The sequence below is a fragment of the Haliotis rubra genome, unplaced genomic scaffold (genome assembly GCF_003918875.1).
Source record: "Haliotis rubra isolate DU_JTF1 unplaced genomic scaffold, ASM391887v1 Scf1000, whole genome shotgun sequence".
NCBI lineage: Eukaryota > Metazoa > Mollusca > Gastropoda > Lepetellida > Haliotidae > Haliotis > Haliotis rubra.
Genome location: NW_025764894.1, coordinates 68411 through 96263, shown reverse-complemented (window position 1 = coordinate 96263; position 27853 = coordinate 68411). Strand labels below are relative to the sequence as shown.

The 27853-nt window shown below is 40.3% G+C and overlaps 2 protein-coding genes and 1 long non-coding RNA gene across 6 annotated transcripts in view; 2 read left to right on the top strand and 1 right to left on the bottom strand.

Annotated features, from left to right (window-relative positions):
- Window positions 1-1393, top strand: part of LOC124267005 — a 219701-nt gene extending 218308 nt beyond the window's left edge. For both annotated transcript variants that reach the window (XM_046701851.1, XM_046701858.1), the window contains one exon: window positions 470-1393. In XM_046701851.1, coding sequence (XP_046557807.1) covers window positions 470-585 — 116 coding nt within the window. In that variant the 3' untranslated portion in view covers window positions 586-1393. The remainder of the gene's footprint in view (window positions 1-469) is intronic.
- LOC124267022 overlaps window positions 1-27853 on the top strand; it is a 289774-nt gene that overhangs the window by 204384 nt on the left and 57537 nt on the right. The gene's annotated exons all lie outside the window — the stretch shown is intronic.
- Window positions 1086-23599, bottom strand: LOC124267070. The gene is made up of 3 exons (XR_006895944.1): window positions 23584-23599; window positions 12134-12138; window positions 1086-1167 (listed from the first exon to the last, which is right to left on the bottom strand). It is a non-coding gene; the product is annotated as an uncharacterized LOC124267070 (long non-coding RNA).

The window sequence follows — 27853 nt, the reverse complement described above, 5'->3', positions numbered from 1 at the left end:
GCCATGTTCGTCCTTAACATGTAACACAATCTCCCGAATGACGTCTCCTGCTCAAGTGACACTGATTTTGACAATGTTTGACATGCAATCTACACGTTCCTCATTATAGCGCGTCTGTATAATGAAACAGTGTACGACTGCGACTGTTCGCTTCTGTATGACCGATGATTATCCTGCTCTGTTTACCATTCCGTGTCTGTAATTCAGAATATCAACTGTAAATATTTCTGATTCCTTTAAGGCCATTCAGATTGATGTGTTGCCCTTACCATACTGACAATTCGGGTAGATTCATTATCAGTTGATCCAAATATAATACACAGCAGTTTTATTGTACTTACTTCTGCATTGATTATATTGCTCTATGCATATCAGTACTTTGTAGATAGATGTGAATTTCGTGCACATTAATATTAGTATGGAATTTAACGGCTTATGTCTTATTTACATCTAAATTCACATGTTGTAGGTACACCACTGAAGTATGACAAAGACAGAGTCAATCTCGACAAAGTCCACATCAACACAGAAGGAGACCTGGTCAACAGGAAGTCGGACACAAGACCTGCAGGGGAGGGAGAATGAAGAAGTTCACCGGCACATGCAGCACTGCCCCCTCCCCCAGGATGGCTGTCCACAGTACTGGGAGGTAGAGAACAGGGTCAGTCTGGCGAAACCACTCCCATGGAACAGGCTCATCCTGGAGGTTGGAGTATGTAGGGAGGAGCAGAGGGACGTGAGTCATGATATAGCTGGACGTCCTTACTCCTACTGTATGGCCGTCGCCCACTGTACTACACACGACGGGATATGCAGGAAGATAAGGAAGGAGGGAAGTATGTGCTGTGTCTGCCTGACACTCTCCCCAACACAGCAGGGACATCACACACACTACATTACGGTGTTGTCTATGATGACGCCAGGAAGAAGATTGTCTTCATTGATGTGAAGGAGAAGAAAGTCATGTCGACGTTAGACAATGTAGACTGTAGTGAACCACTGTGGCCGATGTTCGGGGTATAACCCACATCGCCTCACTGTCAGCATGAGACTTGTAGTGGGCAGCGACATCAACATGACGGAGGAGAAGAAAGCGATGATTGTCAAGGCGCTGTCATGATGGTGACAGTGATGGTGACTATGAACACATGGATATGTAGTAGATACCTAACAGCAGCATGAGTGAAGAGAACTTTCCTCATGACCTTGTTGTACGTGAGATTCTCAAGTATTTATACAAAACACAAACAGTGAAGCTTGTAGAAAACATATCGCTAGTAGTGCAACTTATGATCTAGTACACCTATAAACTATTTTCCTGCACCTAGCATGTGGATATCATACGCGAGTAATTGCAGTTAAAATATTAATTAAAAACAACATGATCCCTAAACATGTCCATTGATCATAACCGAACATGTATGGGAACATACACTACACGGACCTGGTGAATACCACGGGGGTATGCATGTGCTTGCCATAAAAAGGCGACTATCTTGTCGTAAGAGGCGACTAACGGGATCGGGTGGTCAGTTTCGCTGACTTGGTTGACACATGTCATCGGTTCCCAATTGCGCAGATCGATGCTCATGCTGTTGATCACTGGATTGTCTGGTCCAGACTCGATTATTTACAGACCGCCGCCATATAGCTGGAATATTGCTGAGTGCGGCGTGAAACTAAACTCACTCACTCACTCACCACGGGGTGTATGACATGTATTGGAACATACACTACACGGACCTGGTGAATACCACGGGATGTATGACATGTATTGGAACATACACTACACGGACCTGGTGAACACCACGGGGGTGTATGACATGTATTGGGACATACACTACTCGGATCTGGTGAATACCACGGGGTGTATGACATGTATTGGAACATACACTGCACGTACCTGGTGAATACCACGGGTGTATGACATGTATTGGAACATACACTGCACGTACCTGGTGAATACCAAGAGGGTGTATGACATGTATTAGAACATACACACAACACGGACCTGGTGAATACCACGAGGGTGTATGCCATGTATTGGAACATACAGTACACGGACCTTGTGAATACCACGGGGTGTATGGCATGTATTAGAACATACAGTACACGGACCTGGTGAATACCACCGGAGTGTAAGCCACGTGTAGAGTTTTTTGTCACTCATTGCTTTCGATATTTGATACAAGTGTTTTATTTGACTTGTTTAGCAGTTGACTTGTAAATTTCACTGAGATGATGTCACAATCCACAGTAGCTCATCGTGTTAAGGCGATATATATTTTTCCTTGTTACAAACTGAATGAGAAACATGTGTATTGTCAATTTGTTCAATGTGTATTGTATTGTTTTGGGTTAACCCAAAACATGTTTATACAAGGAGAATATCAGGTATATTTTAAAAGACACTTTCCAACAGTACTTATAGGCACTTTCTCGCAATAATCAGAGGTCAACATGTTCCCCTTTCAGTCGCTTGCAGACAGAAATGAATTGTGATATTTTACAAACGCTTCAGTCACTATGTCTTGTGTAAAGGGATGATTGATTTTATTAACCAGCCCCAGAGCTTGTAACTCTTGCAGAAATATTGTTTTATTTCAGGATAAGTTGACATACCGCTTCTTGTAAGAAATACAAGACAGCGGTTGTAGTAAATGTATATGCCTCTATTTCTACAGTAAGGGGAGACAGTAACATGATTTGTTATTTTATCATACTATTTTGTAATATAGACATTTGTTTGTGTACGTTAGTGGACAGTTTTCGTTTTGGCTTCCAAGATGAGAGGCCGCTCTCCTGTGGATATGTAGTTCGGAATAACCAGAAAGCTGTTTGATACTTTTTCACTTATTTACGCTCGCGTCCTCGTACTTTAGCTATAATAGTTCAGGACAAAGGCAGACCTTATTACACTATACATGGTGGGAGAGCGAACTGTACACATATACTTATCTTGTCTTTCCTCTGATCCTGCGAAAATGGAGTTTAGAATAACCAGAAAGCTATTTGATATTAATTTACTTATTGTGAACCTTTGCAAACGCTTTACACAAATATTAATCTTTTCTTTCCTCTATTTCCATTTCCAAGTCAGCAAATCGCACATATTGTACTTTTCGGAGCTTTACCCATACACTGTTGTATTTTGTAGTGGAGATTTACAATAAAGAATAGTCAAATACTAAATTTGTTCTTTTTGCTGTTTTTTAGTTCAGATGTTCATGGATATCAGAGTTGACATCTTTTACTTAACTAAAATAAACAGGCATGAGTTCTGAGAAGTTCAGGGACGGTGGGGTAGTCTAGTGGTTAAAGCGTTCGCTCGTCACGCCGAAGGCCAGGGTTCGATTCCCCACATGGGTACAAACTTGTGAAGCCCATTCCTGGTGTTTCCCGCCGTGATATTGCTGGAATATTGCTAAAAACGGTGTAAAACCATACTCAGCCAGTCAGCCAGCTCAGCTGAAAGTTCTGAAGCAGGCATTCTGTCAAAAACAAAGCCCTCCACCCACCCCCACCCCACCAAAAACCAAGACCAGCAACAATAATACTAATTCAGCATTTATAGATCACATAGCATCACACATGACCTCAAATAGATGGTCCATGAGTTAGTGACTAATACACTGACTGTCCAACTCAGTTGTTGATCACTGGATTGTCTGGTCCAGACTCGATTAATTACAGACGACCGCCTTATAGCTGGAATATTGCTGAATGTGGCGTAAAGCTATACTCATTCACTCACTCACTCACGTGGGAGGGAAGTCCGAAGTAAGATCTTCGACGTTTATCGTTTTGGTGAAAAGCACAGCCGGTTCACCTTGCTCCCCAAATGTCATCGTATCCCATTTGGGTAGGTCAGTGCTCATGCTGTTGATTGCTGGATTGTCTGGTCCAGACTCGATTATATACAGACCGCCGCCCTACGCTGGAATATTGCTGACTATGGCGTTAAACAACAAGCAAACAAACAATCATGAACATCAAAGGCAACGTCTGCTGTGGCGCTGGAATCTTCGGACCTGGAGACGGAACCATTGTTGAGACAAAGGCAGGTACCTGCTTCATGATGGTCGTCTGGGAGTTTTGAGGCTCATTAACACTGGCTATCTGACAAGGAACATTTATCCTACAGATTAAAATGAACATTCCTTTTTGTTTGGATCGTCTTAACTGGATTATTGAATGACGAATAATTCTTGTTTCTAAACTTGGTGAGGTGTGAACATCTGGATGTTGAACTCACATCGCATGAAAAACAACCAAACCCACGACGCCCTGACTTTCCTTTCCCCTTGAAAAATAGAGGCTTCAATTCAAGGATTTTACGGATGCTTCCATTAATTGTGGCCATTATAGAGAACCAAATTCACTTGTGTGACTTGTATTCTCGTTTGAGAATGTGTGACTTGTATTTTTGTTTGAGACTTCGCAGTCACCTTGTCATAAACAAAAGATCACAGTCATCAAAAACGAGCGACTAAACGTCATAATTTTAATACAATCGTTATACTTCGTTAAAGGGCAATTCCAAACGCTATCAATCGGTAAATACCTGCACTGCAATTACTAAAGTCCCACATAGAGAGGTCAGGTTTTTAAGGTATATAGCTGAATGTTCACATGTGCACGTTTATAGTTGAGTGGTTAAATGTGTAGTGTTTCACCAGAATGGTCCGGTTGCCAGCACTTCCAAGTCTGATTGGATGCGGCGACTCTGTTTATTGAATGGTCAGGTTCGGTGACATAATGGATTATCTGGCTCTGCTTATACTATCAATCATTAGTTTGTATGGTTCAGATTCGGTGTTGTAAGAGTCAGAGAGGTGGAATATCCTTCAGTGCGATGTTAACTAAGAAATATATGCACCGCCAATAGATCTACAAACCCTTAGCCTCAACATACATTAGTCCCGACGAGTCCAGCCAGCATAAGGGGAACAACTCGTGCTGGCTTAATATTATTCAGACCGCTCAGAAAGCACATATCTGGTAGAGCAGCCGTCTCTCCTCTGCCGCGGGTCTTGTATGTGAGTGACACTGTTATAATACCCTACTTTGTACATTTAGTTGAAACTTAGACCCAGTTATACATACAATGTTTGTTTTGCAATAAACGTAACTGATACATACATTTTATTACCATAGAGAACACGGATCATTTAGGGTTGTTCAATAACGTGCGTAAGGCTTATACAGGGGCTATGTGTGCAGTGGACCATCCACGACTATCCAGTGCAGTGTATCGCCATTCGACTAAATACCTTCGACACAATCAGCACCTTCTTTTTGTGACGTAACTAGCTCCCTTGCTCTAACCACTAACTATGTCCAGACTTTCCCCAATACATGATACTCTAACCACTAACTATGTCCAGACTTTCCCCAATACATGATACTCTAACCACTAACTATGTCCAGACTTTCCCCAATACATGATACTCTAACCACTAACTATGTCCAGACTTTCCCCAATACATGATACTCTAACCACTAACTATGTCCAGACTTTCCCCAATACATGATACTCTAACCACTAACTATGTCCAGACTTTCCCCAATACATGATACTCTAACCACTAACTATGTACAGACTTTCCCAATACATGATACTCTAACCACTAACTCTGTCCAGACTTTCCCCAATACATGATACTCTAACCACTAACTATGTCCAGACTTCCCCCAATACATGATACTCTAACCACTAACTATGTCCAGACTTTCCCCAATACATGATACTCTAACCACTAACTATGTCCAGACTTTCCCCAATACATGATACTCTAACCACTAACTATGTCCAGACTTTTCCCAATACATGATACTCTAACCACTAACTATGTCCAGACTTTCCCCAATACATGATACTCTAACCACTAACTATGTCCAGACTTTCCCCAATACATGATACTCTAACCACTAACTATGTCCAGACTTTCCCAATACATGATACTCTAACCACTAACTATGTCCAGACTTTCCCCAATACATGATACTCTAACCACTAACTATGTCCAGACTTTCCCCCAATACATGATACTCTAACCACTAACTATGTCCAGACTTTCCCCAATACATGATACTCTAACCACTAACTATGTCCAGACTTTCCCAATACATGATACTCTAACCACTAACTATGTCCAGACTTCCCCAATACATGATACTCTAACCACTAACTATGTCCAGACTTCCCCAATACATGATACTCTAACCACTAACTATGTCCAGACTTTCCCAATACATGATACTCTAACCACTAACTATGTCCAGACTTTCCCCAATACATGATACTCTAACCACTAACTATGTCCAGACTTTCCCCAATACATGATACTCTAACCACTAACTATGTCCAGACTTTCCCCAATACATGATACTCTAACCACTAACTATGTCCAGACTTTCCCCAATACATGATACTCTAACCACTAACTATGTCCAGACTTTCCCCAATACATGATACTCTAACCACTAACTATGTCCAGACTTCCCCAATACATGATACTCTAACCACTAACTATGTCCAGACTTTCCCCAATACATGATACTCTAACCACTAACTATGTCCAGACTTTCCCCAATACATGATACTCTAACCACTAACTATGTCCAGACTTTCCCCAATACATGATACTCTAACCACTAACTATGTCCAGACTTTCCCAATACATGATACTCTAACCACTAACTATGTCCAGACTTTCCCCAAACCACTACATGACTACTCTAACCACTATGTCCAGACTTCCCCAATACATGATACTCTAACCACTAACTATGTCCAGACTTTCCCCAATACATGATACTCTAACCACTAACTATGTCCAGACTTTCCCAATACATGATACTCTAACCACTAACTATGTCCAGACTTTCCCCAATACATGATACTCTAACCACTAACTATGTCCAGACTTTCCCCAATACATGATACTCTAACCACTAACTATGTCCAGACTTTCCCCAATACATGATACTCTAACCACTAACTATGTCCAGACTTTCCCAATACATGATACTCTAACCACTAACTATGTCCAGACTTTCCCCAATACATGATACTCTAACCACTAACTATGTCCAGACTTTCCCAATACATGATACTCTAACCACTAACTATGTCCAGACTTTCCCAAATACATGATACTCTAACCACTAACTATGTCCAGACTTTCCCCAATACATGATACTCTAACCACTAACTATGTCCAGACTTTCCCCAATACATGATACTCTAACCACTAACTATGTCCAGACTTTCCCCAATACATGATACTCTAACCACTAACTATGTCCAGACTTTCCCCAATACATGATACTCTAACCACTAACTATGTCCAGACTTTCTCCCCAATACATGATACTCTAACCACTAACTATGTCCAGACTTTCCCCAATACATGATACTCTAACCACTAACTATGTCCAGACTTTCCCCAATACATGATACTCTAACCACTAACTATGTCCAGACTTTCCCAATACATGATACTCTAACCACTAACTATGTCCAGACTTCCCCCAATACATGATACTCTAACCACTAACTATGTCCAGACTTCCCCAATACATGATACTCTAACCACTAACTATGTCCAGACTTTCCCCAATACATGATACTCTAACCACTAACTATGTCCAGACTTTCCCAATACATGATACTCTAACCACTAACTATGTCCAGACTTCCCCAATACATGATACTCTAACCACTAACTATGTCCAGACTTCCCCAATACATGATACTCTAACCACTAACTATGTCCAGACTTTCCCCAATACATGATACTCTAACCACTAACTATGTCCAGACTTCCCCCAATACATGATACTCTAACCACTAACTATGTCCAGACTTTCCCCAATACATGATACTCTAACCACTAACTATGTCCAGACTTTCCCCAATACATGATACTCTAACCACTAACTATGTCCAGACTTTCCCCAATACATGATACTCTAACCACTAACTATGTCCAGACTTTTCCCAATACATGATACTCTAACCACTAACTATGTCCAGACTTTCCCCAATACATGATACTCTAACCACTAACTATGTCCAGACTTTCCCCAATACATGATACTCTAACCACTAACTATGTCCAGACTTTCCCCAATACATGATACTCTAACCACTAACTATGTCCAGACTTTCCCCAATACATGATACTCTAACCACTAACTATGTCCAGACTTTCCCCAATACATGATACTCTAACCACTAACTATGTCCAGACTTTCCCCAATACATGATACTCTAACCACTAACTATGTCCAGACTTTCCCCAATACATGATACTCTAAACCACTAACTATGTCCAGACTTTCCCCAATACATGATACTCTAACCACTAACTATGTCCAGACTTTCCCCAATACATGATACTCTAACCACTAACTATGTCCAGACTTTCCCAATACATGATACTCTAACCACTAACTATGTCCAGACTTTCCCAATACATGATACTCTAACCACTAACTATGTCCAGACTTTCCCCAATACATGATACTCTAACCACTAACTATGTCCAGACTTTCCCCAATACATGATACTCTAACCACTAACTATGTCCAGACTTTCCCAATACATGATACTCTAACCACTAACTATGTCCAGACTTTCCCAATACATGATACTCTAACCACTAACTATGTCCAGACTTTCCCCAATACATGATACTCTAACCACTAACTATGTCCAGACTTCCCCAATACATGATACTCTAACCACTAACTATGTCCAGACTTTCCCTCAATACATGATACTCTAACCACTAACTATGTCCAGACTTTCCCCAATACATGATACTCTAACCACTAACTATGTCCAGACTTTCCCCAATACATGATACTCTAACCACTAACTATGTCCAGACTTTCCCCAATACATGATACTCTAACCACTAACTATGTCCAGACTTTCCCCAATACATGATACTCTAACCACTAACTATGTCCAGACTTTCCCCAATACATGATACTCTAACCACTAACTATGTCCAGACTTTCCCCAATACATGATACTCTAACCACTAACTATGTCCAGACTTTCCCAATACATGATACTCTAACCACTAACTATGTCCAGACTTTCCCCAATACATGATACTCTAACCACTAACTATGTCCAGACTTTCCCCAATACATGATACTCTAACCACTAACTATGTCCAGACTTTCCCCAATACATGATACTCTAACCAACTAACTATGTCCAGACTTTCCCAATACATGATATACTCTACTCTAACCACTAACTATGTCCAGACTTTCCCCAATACATGATACTCTAACCACTAACTATGTCCAGACTTTCCCCAATACATGATACTCTAACCACTAACTATGTCCAGACTTTCCCCAATACATGATACTCTAACCACTAACTATGTCCAGACTTTCCCAATACATGATACTCTAACCACTAACTATGTCCAGACTTTCCCCAATACATGATACTCTAACCACTAACTATGTCCAGACTTTCCCCAATACATGATACTCTAACCACTAACTATGTCCAGACTTTCCCAATACATGATACTCTAACCACTAACTATGTCCAGACTTTCCACAATACATGATACTCTAACCACTAACTATGTCCAGACTTCCCCAATACATGATACTCTAACCACTAACTATGTCCAGACTTTCCCAATACATGATACTCTAACCACTAACTATGTCCAGACTTTCCCCAATACATGATACTCTAACCACTAACTATGTCCAGACTTTCCCCAATACATGATACTCTAACCACTAACTATGTCCAGACTTTCCCCAATACATGATACTCTAACCACTAACTATGTCCAGACTTTCCCAAATACATGATACTCTAACCACTAACTATGTCCAGACTTTCCCCAATACATGATACTCTAACCACTAACTATGTCCAGACTTTCCCCAATACATGATACTCTAACCACTAACTATGTCCAGACTTTCCCAATACATGATACTCTAACCACTAACTATGTCCAGACTTTCCCCAATACATGATACTCTAACCACTAACTATGTCCAGACTTTCCCCAATACATGATACTCTAACCACTAACTATGTCCAGACTTTCCCAATACATGATACTCTAACCACTAACTATGTACAGACTTTCCCTAATACATGATACTCTAACCACTAACTATGTCCAGACTTTCCCCAATACATGATACTCTAACCACTAACTATGTCCAGACTTTCCCAAATACATGATACTCTAACCACTAACTATGTCCAGACTTTCCCCAATACATGATACTCTAACCACTAACTATGTCCAGACTTCCCCAATACATGATACTCTAACCACTAACTATGTCCAGACTTTCCCAATACATGATACTCTAACCACTAACTATGTCCAGACTTTCCCCAATACATGATACTCTCTAACCACTAACTATGTCCAGACTTTCCCCAATACATGATACTCTAACCACTAACTATGTCCAGACTTTCCCCAATACATGATACTCTAACCACTAACTATGTCCAGACTTTCCCAATACATGATACTCTAACCACTAACTATGTCCAGACTTTCCCCAATACATGATGATACTCTAACCACTAACTATGTCCAGACTTCCCCAATACATGATACTCTAACCACTAACTATGTCCAGACTTTCCCCAATACATGATACTCTAACTGCTGTCTAACTATGTCCAGACTTTCCCCAATACATGATACTCTAACCACTAACTATGTCCAGACTTTCCCAATACATGATACTCTAACCACTAACTATGTCCAGACTTTCCCCAATACATGATACTCTAACCACTAACTATGTCCAGACTTTCCCCAATACATGATACTCTAACCACTAACTATGTCCAGACTTTCCCCAATACATGATACTCTAACCACTAACTATGTCCAGACTTTCCCCAATATATGATACTCTAACCATTAACTATGTCCAGACTTTCCCCAATACATGATACTCTAACCACTAACTATGTCCAGACTTTCCCCAATACATGATACTCTAACCACTAACTATGTCCAGACTTTCCCCAATACATGATACTCTAACCACTAACTATGTCCAGACTTTCCCCAATACATGATACTCTAACCACTAACTATGTCCAGACTTTCCCAATACATGATACTCTAACCACTAACTATGTCCAGACTTTCCCCAATACATGATACTCTAACCACTAACTATGTCCAGACTTTCCCCAATACATGATACTCTAACCACTTGTCAACCAACTATGTCCAGACTTTCCCCAATACATGATACTCTAACCACTAACTATGTCCAGACTTCCCCAATACATGATACTCTAACCACTAACTATGTCCAGACTTTCCCAATACATGATACTCTAACCACTAACTATGTCCAGACTTTCCCCAATACATGATACTCTAACCACTAACTATGTCCAGACTTTCCCCAATACATGATACTCTAACCACTAACTATGTCCAGACTTTCCCAATACATGATACTCTAACCACTAACTATGTCCAGACTTCTCCCCCAATACATGATACTCTAACCACTAACTATGTCCAGACTTTCCCCAATACATGATACTCTAACCACTAACTATGTCCAGACTTTCCCCAATACATGATACTCTAACCACTAACTATGTCCAGACTTTCCCCAATACATGATACTCTAACCACTAACTATGTCCAGACTTCCCCAATACATGATACTCTAACCACTAACTATGTCCAGACTTTCCCCAATACATGATACTCTAACCACTAACTATGTCCAGACTTTCCCCAATACATGATACTCTAACCACTAACTATGTCCAGACTTTCCCCAATACATGATACTCTAACCACTAACTATGTCCAGACTTTCCCCAATACATGATACTCTAACCACTAACTATGTCCAGACTTTCCCCAATACATGATACTCTAACCACTAACTATGTCCAGACTTTCCCCAATACATGATACTCTAACCACTAACTATGTCCAGACTTTCCCCAATACATGATACTCTAACCACTAACTATGTCCAGACTTCCCCAATACATGATACTCTAACCACTAACTATGTCCAGACTTTCCCCAATACATGATACTCTAACCACTAACTATGTCCAGACTTTCCCTAATACATGATACTCTAACCACTAACTATGTCCAGACTTTCCCAATACATGATACTCTAACCACTAACTATGTCCAGACTTTCCCCAATACATGATACTCTAACCACTAACTATGTCCAGACTTTCCCAATACATGATACTCTAACCACTAACTATGTCCAGACTTTCCCCAATACATGATAATCTAACCAACTAACTATGTCCAGACTTTCCCAATACATGATACTCTAACCACTAACTATGTCCAGACTTTCCCCAATACATGATACTCTAACCACTAACTATGTCCAGACTTTCCCCAATACATGATACTCTAACCACTAACTATGTCCAGACTTTCCCCAATACATGATACTCTAACCACTAACTATGTCCAGACTTTCCCCAATACATGATACTCTAACCACTAACTATGTCCAGACTTTCCCAATACATGATACTCTAACCACTAACTATGTCCAGACTTTCCCCAATACATGATACTCTAACCACTAACTATGTCCAGACTTTCCCCAATACATGATACTCTAACCACTAACTATGTCCAGACTTTCCCCAATACATGATGCTCTAACCACTAACTATGTCCAGACTTTCCCCAATACATGATACTCTAACCACTAACTATGTCCAGACTTTCCCCAATACATGATACTCTAACCACTAACTATGTCCAGACTTTCCCAATACATGATACTCTAACCACTAACTATGTCCAGACTTTCCCAATACATGATACTCTAACCACTAACTATGTCCAGACTTTCCCCAATACATGATACTCTAACCACTAACTATGTCCAGACTTTCCCCAATACATGATACTCTAACCACTAACTATGTCCAGACTTTCCCCAATACATGATGCTCTAACCACTAACTATGTCCAGACTTTCCCAATACATGATACTCTAACCACTAACTATGTCCAGACTTTCCCCAATACATGATACTCTAACCACTAACTATGTCCAGACTTCCCCAATACATGATACTCTAACCACTAACTATGTCCAGACTTTCCCCAATACATGATACTCTAACCACTAACTATGTCCAGACTTTCCCCAATACATGATACTCTAACCACTAACTATGTCCAGACTTTCCCCAATACATGATACTCTAACCACTAACTATGTCCAGACTTTCCCCAATACATGATACTCTAACCACTAACTATGTCCAGACTTTCCCCAATACATGATACTCTAACCACTAACTATGTCCAGACTTTCCCCAATACATGATACTCTAACCACTAACTATGTCCAGACTTTCCCCAATACATGATACTCTAACCACTAACTATGTCCAGACTTTCCCCAATACATGATACTCTAACCACTAACTATGTCCAGACTTCCCCAATACATGATACTCTAACCACTAACTATGTCCAGACTTTCCCCAATACATGATACTCTAACCACTAACTATGTCCAGACTTTCCCAATACATGATACTCTAACCACTAACTATGTCCAGACTTTCCCCAATACATGATACTCTAACCACTAACTATGTTTCCCCACTTTGTCCCCCCAATACATGATACTCTAACCACTAACTATGTCCAGACTTTCCCCAATACATGATACTCTAACCACTAACTATGTCCAGACTTTCCCCAATACATGATACTCTAACCACTAACTATGTCCAGACTTTCCCCAATACATGATACTCTAACCACTAACTCTGTCCAGACTTTCCCCAATACATGATACTCTAACCACTAACTGTGTCCAGACTTTCCCCAATACATGATACTCTAACCACTAACTATGTCCAGACTTTCCCAATACATGATACTCTAACCACTAACTATGTCCAGACTTTTCCCAATACATGATACTCTAACCACTAACTATGTCCAGACTTTCCCCAATACATGATACTCTAACCACTAACTATGTCCAGACTTTCCCCAATACATGATACTCTAACCACTAACTATGTCCAGACTTTCCCCAATACATGATACTCTAACCACTAACTATGTCCAGACTTTCCCCAATACATGATACTCTAACCACTAACTATGTCCAGACTTTCCCCAATACATGATACTCTAACCACTAACTATGTCCAGACTTTCCCCAATACATGATACTCTAACCACTAACTATGTCCAGACTTTCCCCAATACATGATACTCTAACCACTAACTATGTCCAGACTTTCCCAATACATGATACTCTAACCACTAACTATGTCCAGACTTTCCCCAATACATGATACTCTAACCACTAACTATGTCCAGACTTTCCCCAATACATGATACTCTAACCACTAACTATGTCCAGACTTTCCCCAATACATGATACTCTAACCACTAACTATGTCCAGACTTTCCCCAATACATGATACTCTAACCACTAACTATGTCCAGACTTTCCCCAATACATGATACTCTAACCACTAACTATGTCCAGACTTTCCCCAATACATGATACTCTAACCACTAACTATGTCCAGACTTTCCCCAATACATGATACTCTAACCACTAACTATGTCCAGACTTTCCCCAATACATGATACTCTAACCACTAACTATGTCCAGACTTTCCCCAATACATGATACTCTAACCACTAACTATGTCCAGACTTTCCCCAATACATGATACTCTAACCACTAACTATGTCCAGACTTTCCCCAATACATGATACTCTAACCACTAACTATGTCCAGACTTTCCCCAATACATGATACTCTAACCACTAACTATGTCCAGACTTCCCCAATACATGATACTCTAACCACTAACTATGTCCAGACTTTCCCCAATACATGATACTCTAACCACTAACTATGTCCAGACTTTCCCCAATACATGATACTCTAACCACTAACTATGTCCAGACTTTCCCCAATACATGATACTCTAACCACTAACTATGTCCAGACTTTCCCCAATACATGATACTCTAACCACTAACTATGTCCAGACTTTCCCCAATACATGATACTCTAACCACTAACTATGTCCAGACTTTCCCAATACATGATACTCTAACCACTAACTATGTCCAGACTTTCCCCAATACATGATACTCTAACCACTAACTATGTCCAGACTTTCCCCAATACATGATACTCTAACCACTAACTATGTCCAGACTTTCCCCAATACATGATACTCTAACCACTAACTATGTCCAGACTTTCCCCAATACATGATACTCTAACCACTAACTATGTCCAGACTTTCCCAATACATGATACTCTAACCACTAACTATGTCCAGACTTTCCCCAATACATGATACTCTAACCACTAACTATGTCCAGACTTTCCCCAATACATGATACTCTAACCACTAACTCTGTCCAGACTTTCCCCAATACATGATACTCTAACCACTAACTATGTCCAGACTTTCCCCAATACATGATACTCTAACCACTAACTATGTCCAGACTTATCCCAATACATGATACTCTAACCACTAACTATGTCCAGACTTTCCCCAATACATGATGCTCTTAACCACTAACTATGTCCAGACTTTCCCCAATACATGATACTCTAACCACTAACTATGTCCAGACTTTCCCCAATACATGATACTCTAACCACTAACTATGTCCAGACTTTCCCCAATACATGATACTCTAACCACTAACTATGTCCAGACTTTCCCCAATACATGATACTCTAACCACTAACTATGTCCAGACTTTCCCAATACATGATACTCTAACCACTAACTATGTCCAGACTTTCCCCAATACATGATACTCTAACCACTAACTATGTCCAGACTTTCCCCAATACATGATACTCTAACCACTAACTATGTCCAGACTTTCCCCAATACATGATACTCTAACCACTAACTATGTCCAGACTTTCCCAATACATGATACTCTAACCACTAACTTCCCCATGTACAGACTTCCCAATACATGATACTCTAACCACTAACTATGTCCAGACTTTCCCCAATACATGATACTCTAACCACTAACTATGTCCAGACTTTCCCCAATACATGATACTCTAACCACTAACTATGTCCAGACTTTCCCCAATACATGATACTCTAACCACTAACTATGTCCAGACTTCCCCAATACATGATACTCTAACCACTAACTATGTCCAGACTTCCCCAATACATGATGCTCTAACCACTAACTATGTCCAGACTTTCCCCAATACATGATACTCTAACCACTAACTATGTCCAGACTTTCCCCAATACATGATACTCTAACCACTAACTATGTCCAGACTTTCCCAATACATGATACTCTAACCACTAACTATGTCCAGACTTTCCCAATACATGATACTCTAACCACTAACTATGTCCAGACTTCCCCAATACATGATACTCTAACCACTAACTATGTCCAGACTTCCCCAATACATGATACTCTAACCACTAACTATGTCAGACTTTCCCCAATACATGATACTCTAACCACTAACTATGTCCAGACTTTCCCCAATACATGATACTCTAACCACTAACTATGTCCAGACTTCCCCAATACATGATACTCTAACCACTAACTATGTCCAGACTTTCCCCAATACATGATACTCTAACCACTAACTATGTCCAGACTTTCCCCAATACATGATACTCTAACCACTAACTATGTCCAGACTTTCCCCAATACATGATACTCTAACCACTAACTATGTCCAGACTTTCCCCAATACATGATACTCTAACCACTAACTATGTCCAGACTTTCCCAATACATGATACTCTAACCACTAACTCTGTCCAGACTTTCCCCAATACATGATACTCTAACCACTAACTATGTCCAGACTTTCCCCAATACATGATACTCTAACCACTAACTATGTCCAGACTTCCCCAATACATGATACTCTAACCACTAACTATGTCCAGACTTTCCCCAATACATGATATTCTAACCACTAACTATGTCCAGACTTTCCCCAATACATGATACTCTAACCACTAACTATGTCCAGACTTTCCCCAATACATGATACTCTAACCACTAACTATGTCCAGACTTTCCCCAATACATGATACTCTAACCACTAACTATGTCCAGACTTTCCCAATACATGATACTCTAACCACTAACTATGTCCAGACTTCCCCCAATACATGATACTCTAACCACTAACTATGTCCAGACTTCCCCAATACATGATACTCTAACCACTAACTATGTCCAGACTTTCCCCAATACATGATACTCTAACCACTAACTATGTCCAGACTTTCCCCAATACATGATACTCTAACCACTAACTATGTACAGACTTTCCCAATACATGATACTCTAACCACTAACTCTGTCCAGACTTTCCCCAATACATGATACTCTAACCACTAACTATGTCCAGACTTCCCCAATACATGATACTCTAACCACTAACTATGTCCAGACTTCCCCAATACATGATACTCTAACCACTAACTATGTCCAGACTTTCCCAAATACATGATACTCTAACCACTAACTATGTCCAGACTTTCCCCAATACATGATACTCTAACCACTAACTATGTCCAGACTTCCCCAATACATGATACTCTAACCACTAACTATGTCCAGACTTTCCCCAATACATGATACTCTAACCACTAACTATGTCCAGACTTTCCCAATACATGATACTCTAACCATTAACTATGTCCAGACTTTCCCCAATACATGATACTCTAACCACTAACTATGTCCAGACTTCCCCAATACATGATACTCTAACCACTAACTATGTCCAGACTTCCCCAATACATGATACAATATACGATACACTAAGAGTCGAAACAAATATGAGTGATATTGTTGCTTCTTGAAGTCATTAGAACGTCATATACTGAGTCAAAAAAGAAACTTCACGTTCTTTCTTCAGGGCACTATAAAAGAACAACAGATGGTAAGATGGTTAAATTGTTATTATTTCATTGCTGAGATCTGTGTGATGTACTCGATACACTGACAGTGCCATAATCAGTTCCATTAGGCTACACCGCCGTTCCAAAACATGGGTATACAGAATGTCAAGTCACAAGAATAAAAATGCGAAATTTCTCAGTTCAATATCGTGTATGGCCGCCCCGCGCATTCACCATTGCCAAACACCGTCTCCTCATCGACTGCCTGATGCTTGTGAACACGTGGTTGGGGATTCTGCGCCTTTGCTCTTGCAAGGCAGCGCCAAGTTCCTGCAAATTCTGAGGTTGGTTCCTAAGACCACGAAGCCTTCTCCCAAGTGCATCCCAAACGTGCTCTATTGGATTAAGGTCAGGGGACCTCGGTGGCCAGTCCATGACGTTGATTCCAGCGTTTTGAAGGAAATTTCGTGTCAACATCGCGGTATGCGGCCGAGTATTATCATGCTGGAACGGATTAACGTATTATCATGCACGGATGAACAGAAGTCAAGAACGGTTGTTCCCACAGAAAGCACCCTACACCATGCAACTTCCGCCCCCGAATCTGTCGACTTCCTGTACACAACATTGGGCATACCGTTCACGACGTCGTCTCCAGACTCTATGCCTGCCGTCCGCTAATCTGAGGGTAAACCTGGGTTCATCGCTAAAGACGACTCGATTCCAGTCTCTCTGGGTCCATCGGAGGTGACGTTGGGCCCACAGCAGACGTTGACGTTGATGAAACGGCGTCAATATTGGCCCACGATATGGACGTCGAGAATGGAGATTGGCAGCCCTCAACCGATTTCGAATGGTCTGTGAGTACAGTCGACCTCTAAACATCTCAGCCCTGGTTCGTGTAGCCGGCAGAAATCTGTCAGGTAGGTGACGTTGGACGATTTGACGGTCTTCTGCTCGTGACGTCACACGTTGACGACCCGACCTTGGGCGATCAGAAGTGGTGCCAGTTTGTTGTAGACGACCTCGCAAGTCTTACACAGTACGACGGCTGCATCCCATTGCTCTTGCGACGTCAATAACTGATCTTCCCGCTTGCAACATGCCAACGGCATGTTCACGTTGCACATTTGACAATCGTGGCATTTCAAGTACCGTTAGAACTGTGGTTTAAAAGTGTTTTTGCAATTCTTGAGGCCAATGCAAACACGTGCATATGAAGAAAACTTCGATGCGAAGATCACGTGATCGACTGCACGTGCGAAACCTGATTTGGCACTAACGTTATTTGCACGACGAATGGATGGGTTTGAGTGCGTTTTGCTAACGTTTTCTAGAGTCGAAAGATAGGGATCCCATTTCGGATACATAGATGTATCATCAGAGAAAAATTATTCATTTTTTTCAAATTACATTTTGTGAAGTTTCTTTTTTGACTCAGTATATTTTATTGGACGTATATTTTTGGGGCGTCCAAACCGAGTTCACAACGATGCCACAGGGGTGCATGGGACATGTCATGATGCAACAGAGATGTGATAGACTAGCTACTCAGTGAATACTGCTTAACGCCGCATCCTGGGTCGCGATTGGTCGTCAGCTGTCTTGTCATCACAATCAAATCACCGGCCGGTGAAGTTGGTTGTACGCTGTACCTTTTACATTCCGACACTGGTTGTTACCATTTGAGTGAGTGAGTTTAGATTTACGGGGCACTCAGCAATATTACAGCTATATGGCGGCGGTATGTAAATAATCGAGACTTGACCAGACATTCCAGTGATCAACAGCACTGAGCATCGATCTGCGCAACTGGGATACGATGACATGTGTCAACCCAGTCAGCGAGCCTGACAACCCAATCCCGTTAGTCGCCTCTTACGACAAGCATGGGTTACTGAAGACCAATTCTAACCCGGATCTTCACGGGTCGTTACTATTTAAAAAGTGAAAAACACGAAAGAGTGAATTTGAAATAAGTATTATGCGCAAGCGTGCGTGCGTGCGTGCATATATATTCACTTCTTGCCCTTTAAAGTTAAAATGATTTCTGTTCAACGTTTGAGCTCCAAGACAAATTTAAGCTCCCAAGGTTCACATTCCAAGGTTCACATTCTCCATGTCTCAAACATGGTGACTGGGCTGACGAATACAATTATATTTGTCATGACATACTGAATGCATAAAAAGGTCAATGGTAAACACCAGAAACAAACCCCGTTTGCTTAACGAGACCCAGTAACGCTGGGGTCAGCCCGTCCGATAGGCAAACATGCTTACATCATAAATATGTCTTTACACGTTAAATATCATATGTGTCCAAATGCCAAGAAGTGATGTTCATTGTTGTCAGTATGACACCGTGATGCCCAAAGCCATTCCCTTCTACAGGCATGATGTGAAGGTTACAAAGAGGATTACACAAAAATAAAAATAAATCGTCACAGTTAGACAACTGCCTGGTTAGACACGAGGAACGATTTCCGCTGTTGGTTGTTCACGATGTACGTCTTGAAGGTTGAATGACTATGTCGTACTTAGACTGTCAGTAAAATAAACTTCAGATTTGTCAGCCGCCCACCATACCTATCAACTTCGATATCCTTTCTTTCCAGTTTTACAAAATAATCACGGGCTTGACGCTTACAGCAATTGACAGTTCTGACATCAGTAAATATGCATATAAAACTATAGATTATCCGTAGCCGTGTTGAGAAAGAGTTCATTAAATACAAAACGCAAGCTACTAATGTAAGCACCACTTAAGTGACATAATTGCTTCCAATGAAATCTCCCACTTGACTTGCTATTTCATCGAACGTAATGGGTATAGAAAAAAAACCACAATATGAATCAATACTCTCGTCTGTGTGTGAGTAGTTTCACTCGACGTTACCGACATCAACATTGTTGTCGGAGTCCAGAGCTCTTGATTGTATAACACAAGTCATATTGACTGTAGCAGGTTTATCTCAGTTACTCAACACAGGGCAATACAAGTCATATTGACTGTAGCTATATCTCAGTTACTAAACACAGGACAATACAAGTCATATTGACTGCAGCAGGTATACCTCAGTTACTCAACACAGAACAACACAAGTCATACTGACTGTAGCGTCTATGCCTCCATCACTTATTACAAGGAAATACAAGTCATACATTCTCGGGCATCTATCCCCCCCCATCTCTTAGTACAAGGCAATACAAGTCATACAGTCACAAGCATCTATATCCCCATCTCTAAGTACAAGGCAATACAAGTCATACTGACTCGAGCATCTATACCTCCATCTCTTAGTACAAGGAAATACAAGTCATACAGTCTCGAGCATCTATACCTCCATCTCTTAGTACAAGGAATACAAGTTATACAGTCTCGAGAATCTATACCTCCATTTCTTAGTACAAGGAAATGCAAGTCATATTGACTCGAGCATCTATACTTCTATCTCTTAATACAAAGCAATACAATTCACACTGACAGAAGCAGCTGCATCTTATTTACTCGGTAACGGGCAAATAAAATCATACTCATAGTCTGGCTTACAGTCCCTGAACAGCACTATTTTCCCTACTGTGTATCCCTCCATGCAATGCTAAAGGCCTAAATGAAGCAAGTCTAGTTTCCTCAGGTTCAGGTTGTGAATCTCCGATTTCATTGGGGCTCCTTTGTGAATTAAAACGGGAATAATTGTTACTAATAAAATTACATATATTCGAAGACGATATTAGTCTCCTATACTCACTGTCTCCGTTACAAGTTACAGGTCAGTACAAGCTACATCAAATGTCTCTCCTATACCCTATACAGGGGAGTTTAAGACATTTTTACTGAAGGTGTCGTAAATACGTTACTGGGAAACAAGAAATGCTGTCCAAGATAATCTGCACTACATCATCGATTATCTTTTTTTTGCATTTGACTTTATCTCTCTGCCGCTATATCTATTGATTATATGTAAATTACAATATAGAATACTGGGTATCGAGGACAGAAGTGGCAACGATAATATTATTACTCAGTTAGATACAGCACCATCCAAGACATTCAACAGAAGGAATGGTAGGTTGCTAGAAGGTAGATGCATTTTAAGCCAGCGGTTGATAATGATAACATAGGAAGGTCACGAGTTTCGTATTATTCGTATGAAATGAGGCCGAGTGTGGTATTTTATTTATTTCCCACGCCTTACATGCATTAAATTGACAAAATAGCGTGTTTTTTTTATTTTTATGGTTTCAAACCGAAACCTGTTTCATAAAGAGGTTGCGGAAGAATTTTGTACTGTAGTACAATATTTGCATGACGTCACACTGTAATGACGTCGCTGCCTTGGTAACCGACGTCACGATGCATGTCAGTTGTCATTGCCTCGTACAGCCTCCTACAGTAAACTACTCCGTAGCACCCCGTTTCTTGGTTTTCAGTTGCTTCAAACGGCTAACATCACTCGTGGATACATTGCGTTTATGTTTTTCGACGGATATAATGTCTAAGTGCGACTCACAATTAAACAGCGACACCGCAACGTTCGCAATGTTTACATTCCCACAATAAATTTAAGTTGTAGAGTGAATGAATTCAAGTCGCTACGACACAGGTCAACGCGATACGACACTCGTGTCACGTATGAGATTAGTATGCACCTATCCATACGTTGACCACGTGGGTAATAATGATGTAGAGGTTGTTGTTCATAATGGCATGTCTGGATTCATTGTAATACCTTTATGCATGGATGAATGGTACAAAACCGCATGTAAGGAGTCATTGTAATACCTTTATGCATGGATGAATGGTACAAAACCGCATGCAAGGAGTGATTGTAATGCGTTTATGCATGGATGGATGGTACAAAACCGCATGTATGGATTCATAGTAATATGTTTATGCATGGATGGATGGTACAAAACCGCATGTATGTATTCATTATAATACTTTTATGCATGGATGAATGGTACAAAACCGCATGCAAGGAGTGATTGTAATACGTTTACAGAGAGACAGACAGACATTTATTCAGTAATAGGCCACTGGCCCAATATACATTCATAAATATAATAAAAAGTTACATGTGCTTTACCAGGGAGACTATATAACGTTGTAGATTATCCCTGGTTTTACATAAAAAAATCAGAATCTCTTATTTTCCCAACATTATATAAAAATAGGAACAAATTGTTTATAACATTTATGTTTTTTTAAGTCATTTTCTTTATAAAACTGTGTTATGAAATATGATGTCTCAAATATTTATCCAGAGACCTGGGTTCGACCTGGGTTCGATTCCCAGGATGGGCACTGTGTGTGAAGCCCTTTTTGTGTGTCCCCTACCATGATATTCATGGAATATTGCTAAAAACTGCGCGAAAACATACTCACTCATACACTACCTCACTCGCCAAACACTCACTCACTCACTCGCCTCTAATTACCAAGCAATGAATGGGTCTGCGGATTAAGAAATCATGTGATCTTCTAGCGCCTCACTGGCAAGTTTTGTTATCCAGGGTAATAATGTGTTAGGGCTGTGGACGTGCACAAGTGCGTGGAAACATGCGCTTTATATATAGCCATTTTAATTGTATTTAATCACCACCACCAACAACAACATATAGTAGTATCAACACCGACAATACTGTCGTCAACGCCATCATCAACACCACCAAAACCAACAACAACACTGACATCGTCAACACCACCACGAACAAACCCACCAACATGAGCACCTCCAATACCAAGTTGGTAATAGTATGGAATTTGGTGCTGATGTTTGTGTTTGTGTTGATGCTGTTTGTTGTTCTGGTTTTCTTGTCGATGTCCCATATGAAACTGAAACATTGTTTTTTCTGTGATAATGGTAGGTTTGAGTGACACAAAACATACTAGCACTAAAACGACTTAGTGTACAATAATGTGTCTTACGCATTACCTTTTCAACATTTATAGCAACACCAAAACCACCAAAACCACCACCACCAACAATAATACCAATTCAGCATTTATACATCACAGAGTATCCCACGTGGCATCAAACAGATGGTCCACGAGTTAGTGACTATTCAAGTCAGTTGTCGTACAATAACCTTGACCTTGACGAGGGTGGTCCGTTGTCCATGTCACCAGGATCCTGGTTAGAAATGGTCTTCAGCAACAGCAATAGCTGGAAATCTGCTGAGTGCGGCGTTAAACAACAAAGAATCATGAACATCAAAGGCAAGGTCTGCACTGGTGTTTTGCTCGATTGTACTCGAATCTTTGGACCTGGAGATGGAACCATTGGTCCGACGACACCAGGTTCCTGCTTCTTTTCACGGATGGTTGTCTGACAATTTTGGACACTGGTCATGTGCCAAGGAAAATTCATCCTACAGATTAAAACAAAACATCTGTTCGATTATACAACAAATAGTAATGAGAGTGCTTGTAATGATCTGGTCCTACATCTCGCTCAGATGAATCATTATTCATAAGATACTTGAAGTAATTTGGTGAGGAACATACGTCATAAATTTTTGAATGACGAATAACAAATGTTTCTAAATTTGGTCTCATGCTTTGCTCATTGAATGATTCCTCTTCCTAAGTGCAGATACAGTCAACGATTTTTTAAAATCTACTCATTGTTGCAGTTCGTCTTGTTTTTGTAAAATAAAAACGCATTGGCTAGTATTGCAGCTGAAGCAGTGACATGCAGAAACTGAAGTTAGTTCTGTGGTTCTTTCAGTTCATTGATTGCTGGTAGGCCGCGACCCATGGTTTCAACCGTTATAAATGCCATTATCACATCCAAATGTGTTTGACAAACCTGTTATTAGATATACCTTTGATATGTATGTTTATACACTTTAACTACTATGGTGACTTGGTCGCTATAAGGCAGTACATATTTGCTTGATGTAGGTCTTTTACCTTTATCACTGTAGTGAAACCAAGTGGCAGGGTGTGCGCTTTAAAGCCAAAGATCATAATTTGAGCAATTCGTAGATTCGAACCCATCATGAATAGGTGCACACAAGCACCGCGAGTAGTGGAGTTACACACGGCGTGACTGCCCCATGGTTCCTCTGCTCTTGCAGAGTTGCTTCCCTTACAGACCGGTTTGTTTGTTTGGTTGTTTGCTGTTTAACGCCGCTCTCAGCAATATTCAACCCATATACCGGTAGTCTGTCTGGACCATACAGTGATCAACATCATGAGCATCTGTCTTTGCGTTGGAGACCAGATTCGGTTTCCGCTTCTTGGCTTGTTGGCACCATGCCATTACATACAGCTTTCACTATAGTGATCCACGTTCTAGAACTACTTCCTTTTCTCCCCTTATTGAGCTGACGTTGTGAAATAACTGAAGCACTGCTCAAACCGACGTAAAACACAACTCAAGTCAAATATATAACAGGCAATGGTGAACCTTATACCCGATGGTATTTATGTGTATATTCGTTTTCTTACCTGGAGCACTTCGATGAACTGGTCACTAGGTATACTTCACAGAGTTCATTCTTTGAGTCGGGTAATATCTTTCAACAAATAGTGAGTGATATTTGCCTTGGCGCAAGTAAATTTCAGTTTTGGCATTCTCGTACGTGTCTGAAAATGTTTCAGAACTCTGAAACACCCATGTCACATTGTTGCAGCAGAGTCCTCAAGCTGGCGAGTCTACATTTGAGTGGTCACGGTTTTAGTTGCGCGGTTAAATAAACAGGATTTATAGTTGAGTGATTAATTTTGCAGGGTTTATAATGAGTGTGTAAGTTTTAGTTTTACGCCGCTTTTAGCAATATCACGGCAGGGGACACCAGAAATGGGCTTAACCCATGTGGGGAATCGAACCCGGGTCATCGTCAAAGCTTTAACGACTAGGCTACCTCTCCGCCCCTGCAGGGTTTATAGTTGAGAGATCAAATAAACAGGGTTTGTAGTTGAGAGGTAAATTAAACAAGGTTTATAGCCGAGAGGTCAAGTTTGCAAGGATTATAGTTGAGAGATCAATAAAAAGGTCTGAGAGGTCTAGTAAAAATGGTTTATGGTTGCGCAGTAAAGTCAATATGGTCATAGTTCAGAGGTTATGTTTGTATGGTTTACAGCTGAGTGGTCACGTTTGCGAGTTTACAGTTGAGTGGTCAAGTTTACGAGTCATATAGCAGAATTTTCAAGTTTGCACGTTTCTAGTTCTCACCAGACTGATTCGGTAGCCAGCACTACCAGGTCAGATTGCATGAGAAGTGAATGGTCAGGTTCCGTGACATAATGAATTACCTGGCTCTGGTAATCAATCAATGCTTTGTATGGCTCAGACACGGTGTTGTAAGCGTCGTGGTCACACAGGTGGAATGTCGTTGATGTCAACTAAGAAATATACACACCATAAATAGATCTACAAACCCACAGCCGCAACACCCATGAGTATGGCCAGTGGTAAAGGGAACAACTCATGCTGGCTTAAAGAGGTTGGATACCTTTGTTTGTTCGTACACCGTATGCGAAGGGATGTGACCGTTGCGTTGGAGCGCGTATTATTTTACGCAGAAAACTGTTATTTCCCTTTATCTTGCTTCTAATCATATCCTGAGGTAAACCTGGGCAAAAGTTATCTCCCCTTATCAAATTTAATTTGGGTATGCTGTTGTAATTGGAGATAATGTTGATACCTTCTGGCAAGATATATTTTTTTTATTTTTGAATATTAATCGAGCGTTAATTTACTATATATAAATTAAAATTATAAAAGTCTTGTTGCTATACAAATCTTTTTTTCATTAATGATTGAATGTTTTTTGTAAATTCCTGTTTACTTTAGAAGTTAATTAATGTGTCAAATCCTACATTCTGCCTTGAAAATTGATTTTCCTGCTTTATTTCGTATCAGTACTGACATATCTTTATAAAAAAACACATATCTAATAATGAAATTCAACAATTTACTTTTAAGAGAATTTTTACTGACGTATTGCTTTTACAAACGGTGCGACAAGGGGGCGCCACTTGTCAAACAAATGCCGAGGTGACTTGCTATTTTTATTACATAATTAGATTTGGGACACATTTTTCTACAAAATAAAACAAAAATTAGCAATTTCTTGACATTTTGACATTTTGTATGCAACCTCCTTCATATTATCCAGGCGGTTCAGAAAACGCATATCTGGTAAAGCAACTGTCTATCCTCTGCCGCAGCTCTTGTGTGTGAGTGACTCGATTATACATACCCTTCCTAGGAGACGTAGTTGTGGATGTGTCTCGATAATACATACACTGATTGTTCTGCTATGAACGTATCTGATACATACATTTAATTGGTATAGGAAACAGGGACCGGTTAGGGTTGTGCAATGGCGTACGTAAGGCTTATACAGGGGCTAGATATGCAGGGGACCATCCACGTCTATCCAATGCGGTGTATCGATTTAATACCTTCGACACAATCAGCATCTTCTTTTTGCGATTCAGGAGTGACGTAACTAGTTCCCTGCTCTAACAACTAGCTTGGTTCAGACTTCTCCAAATTCATGAGCTTGGAATCAATAACCAGTCAAAATTTCTCTTCTAAGAGTGAATTTAGCATTCAAACATACAGCCTCATCGGAATAAGCTCTCCATGTATAAAGACACATCATAAGACCTGTTAGAACTTTTTTGATTGAAATGACATAATACAATTGTTGACTTCTAGTGAGGTTGATCCAATGATTTATCAACCTTGGACATGTGAATGAATGAATGAATATCTATATTTCCTCCAGATAGGTCCGAAGATCCTCAAAACATCATGGTTATATAATTATATAATTAACAGAATACTCAACAAACATACACACACACACATATATACATATACATAAACATACATAGAATATGGGAACATT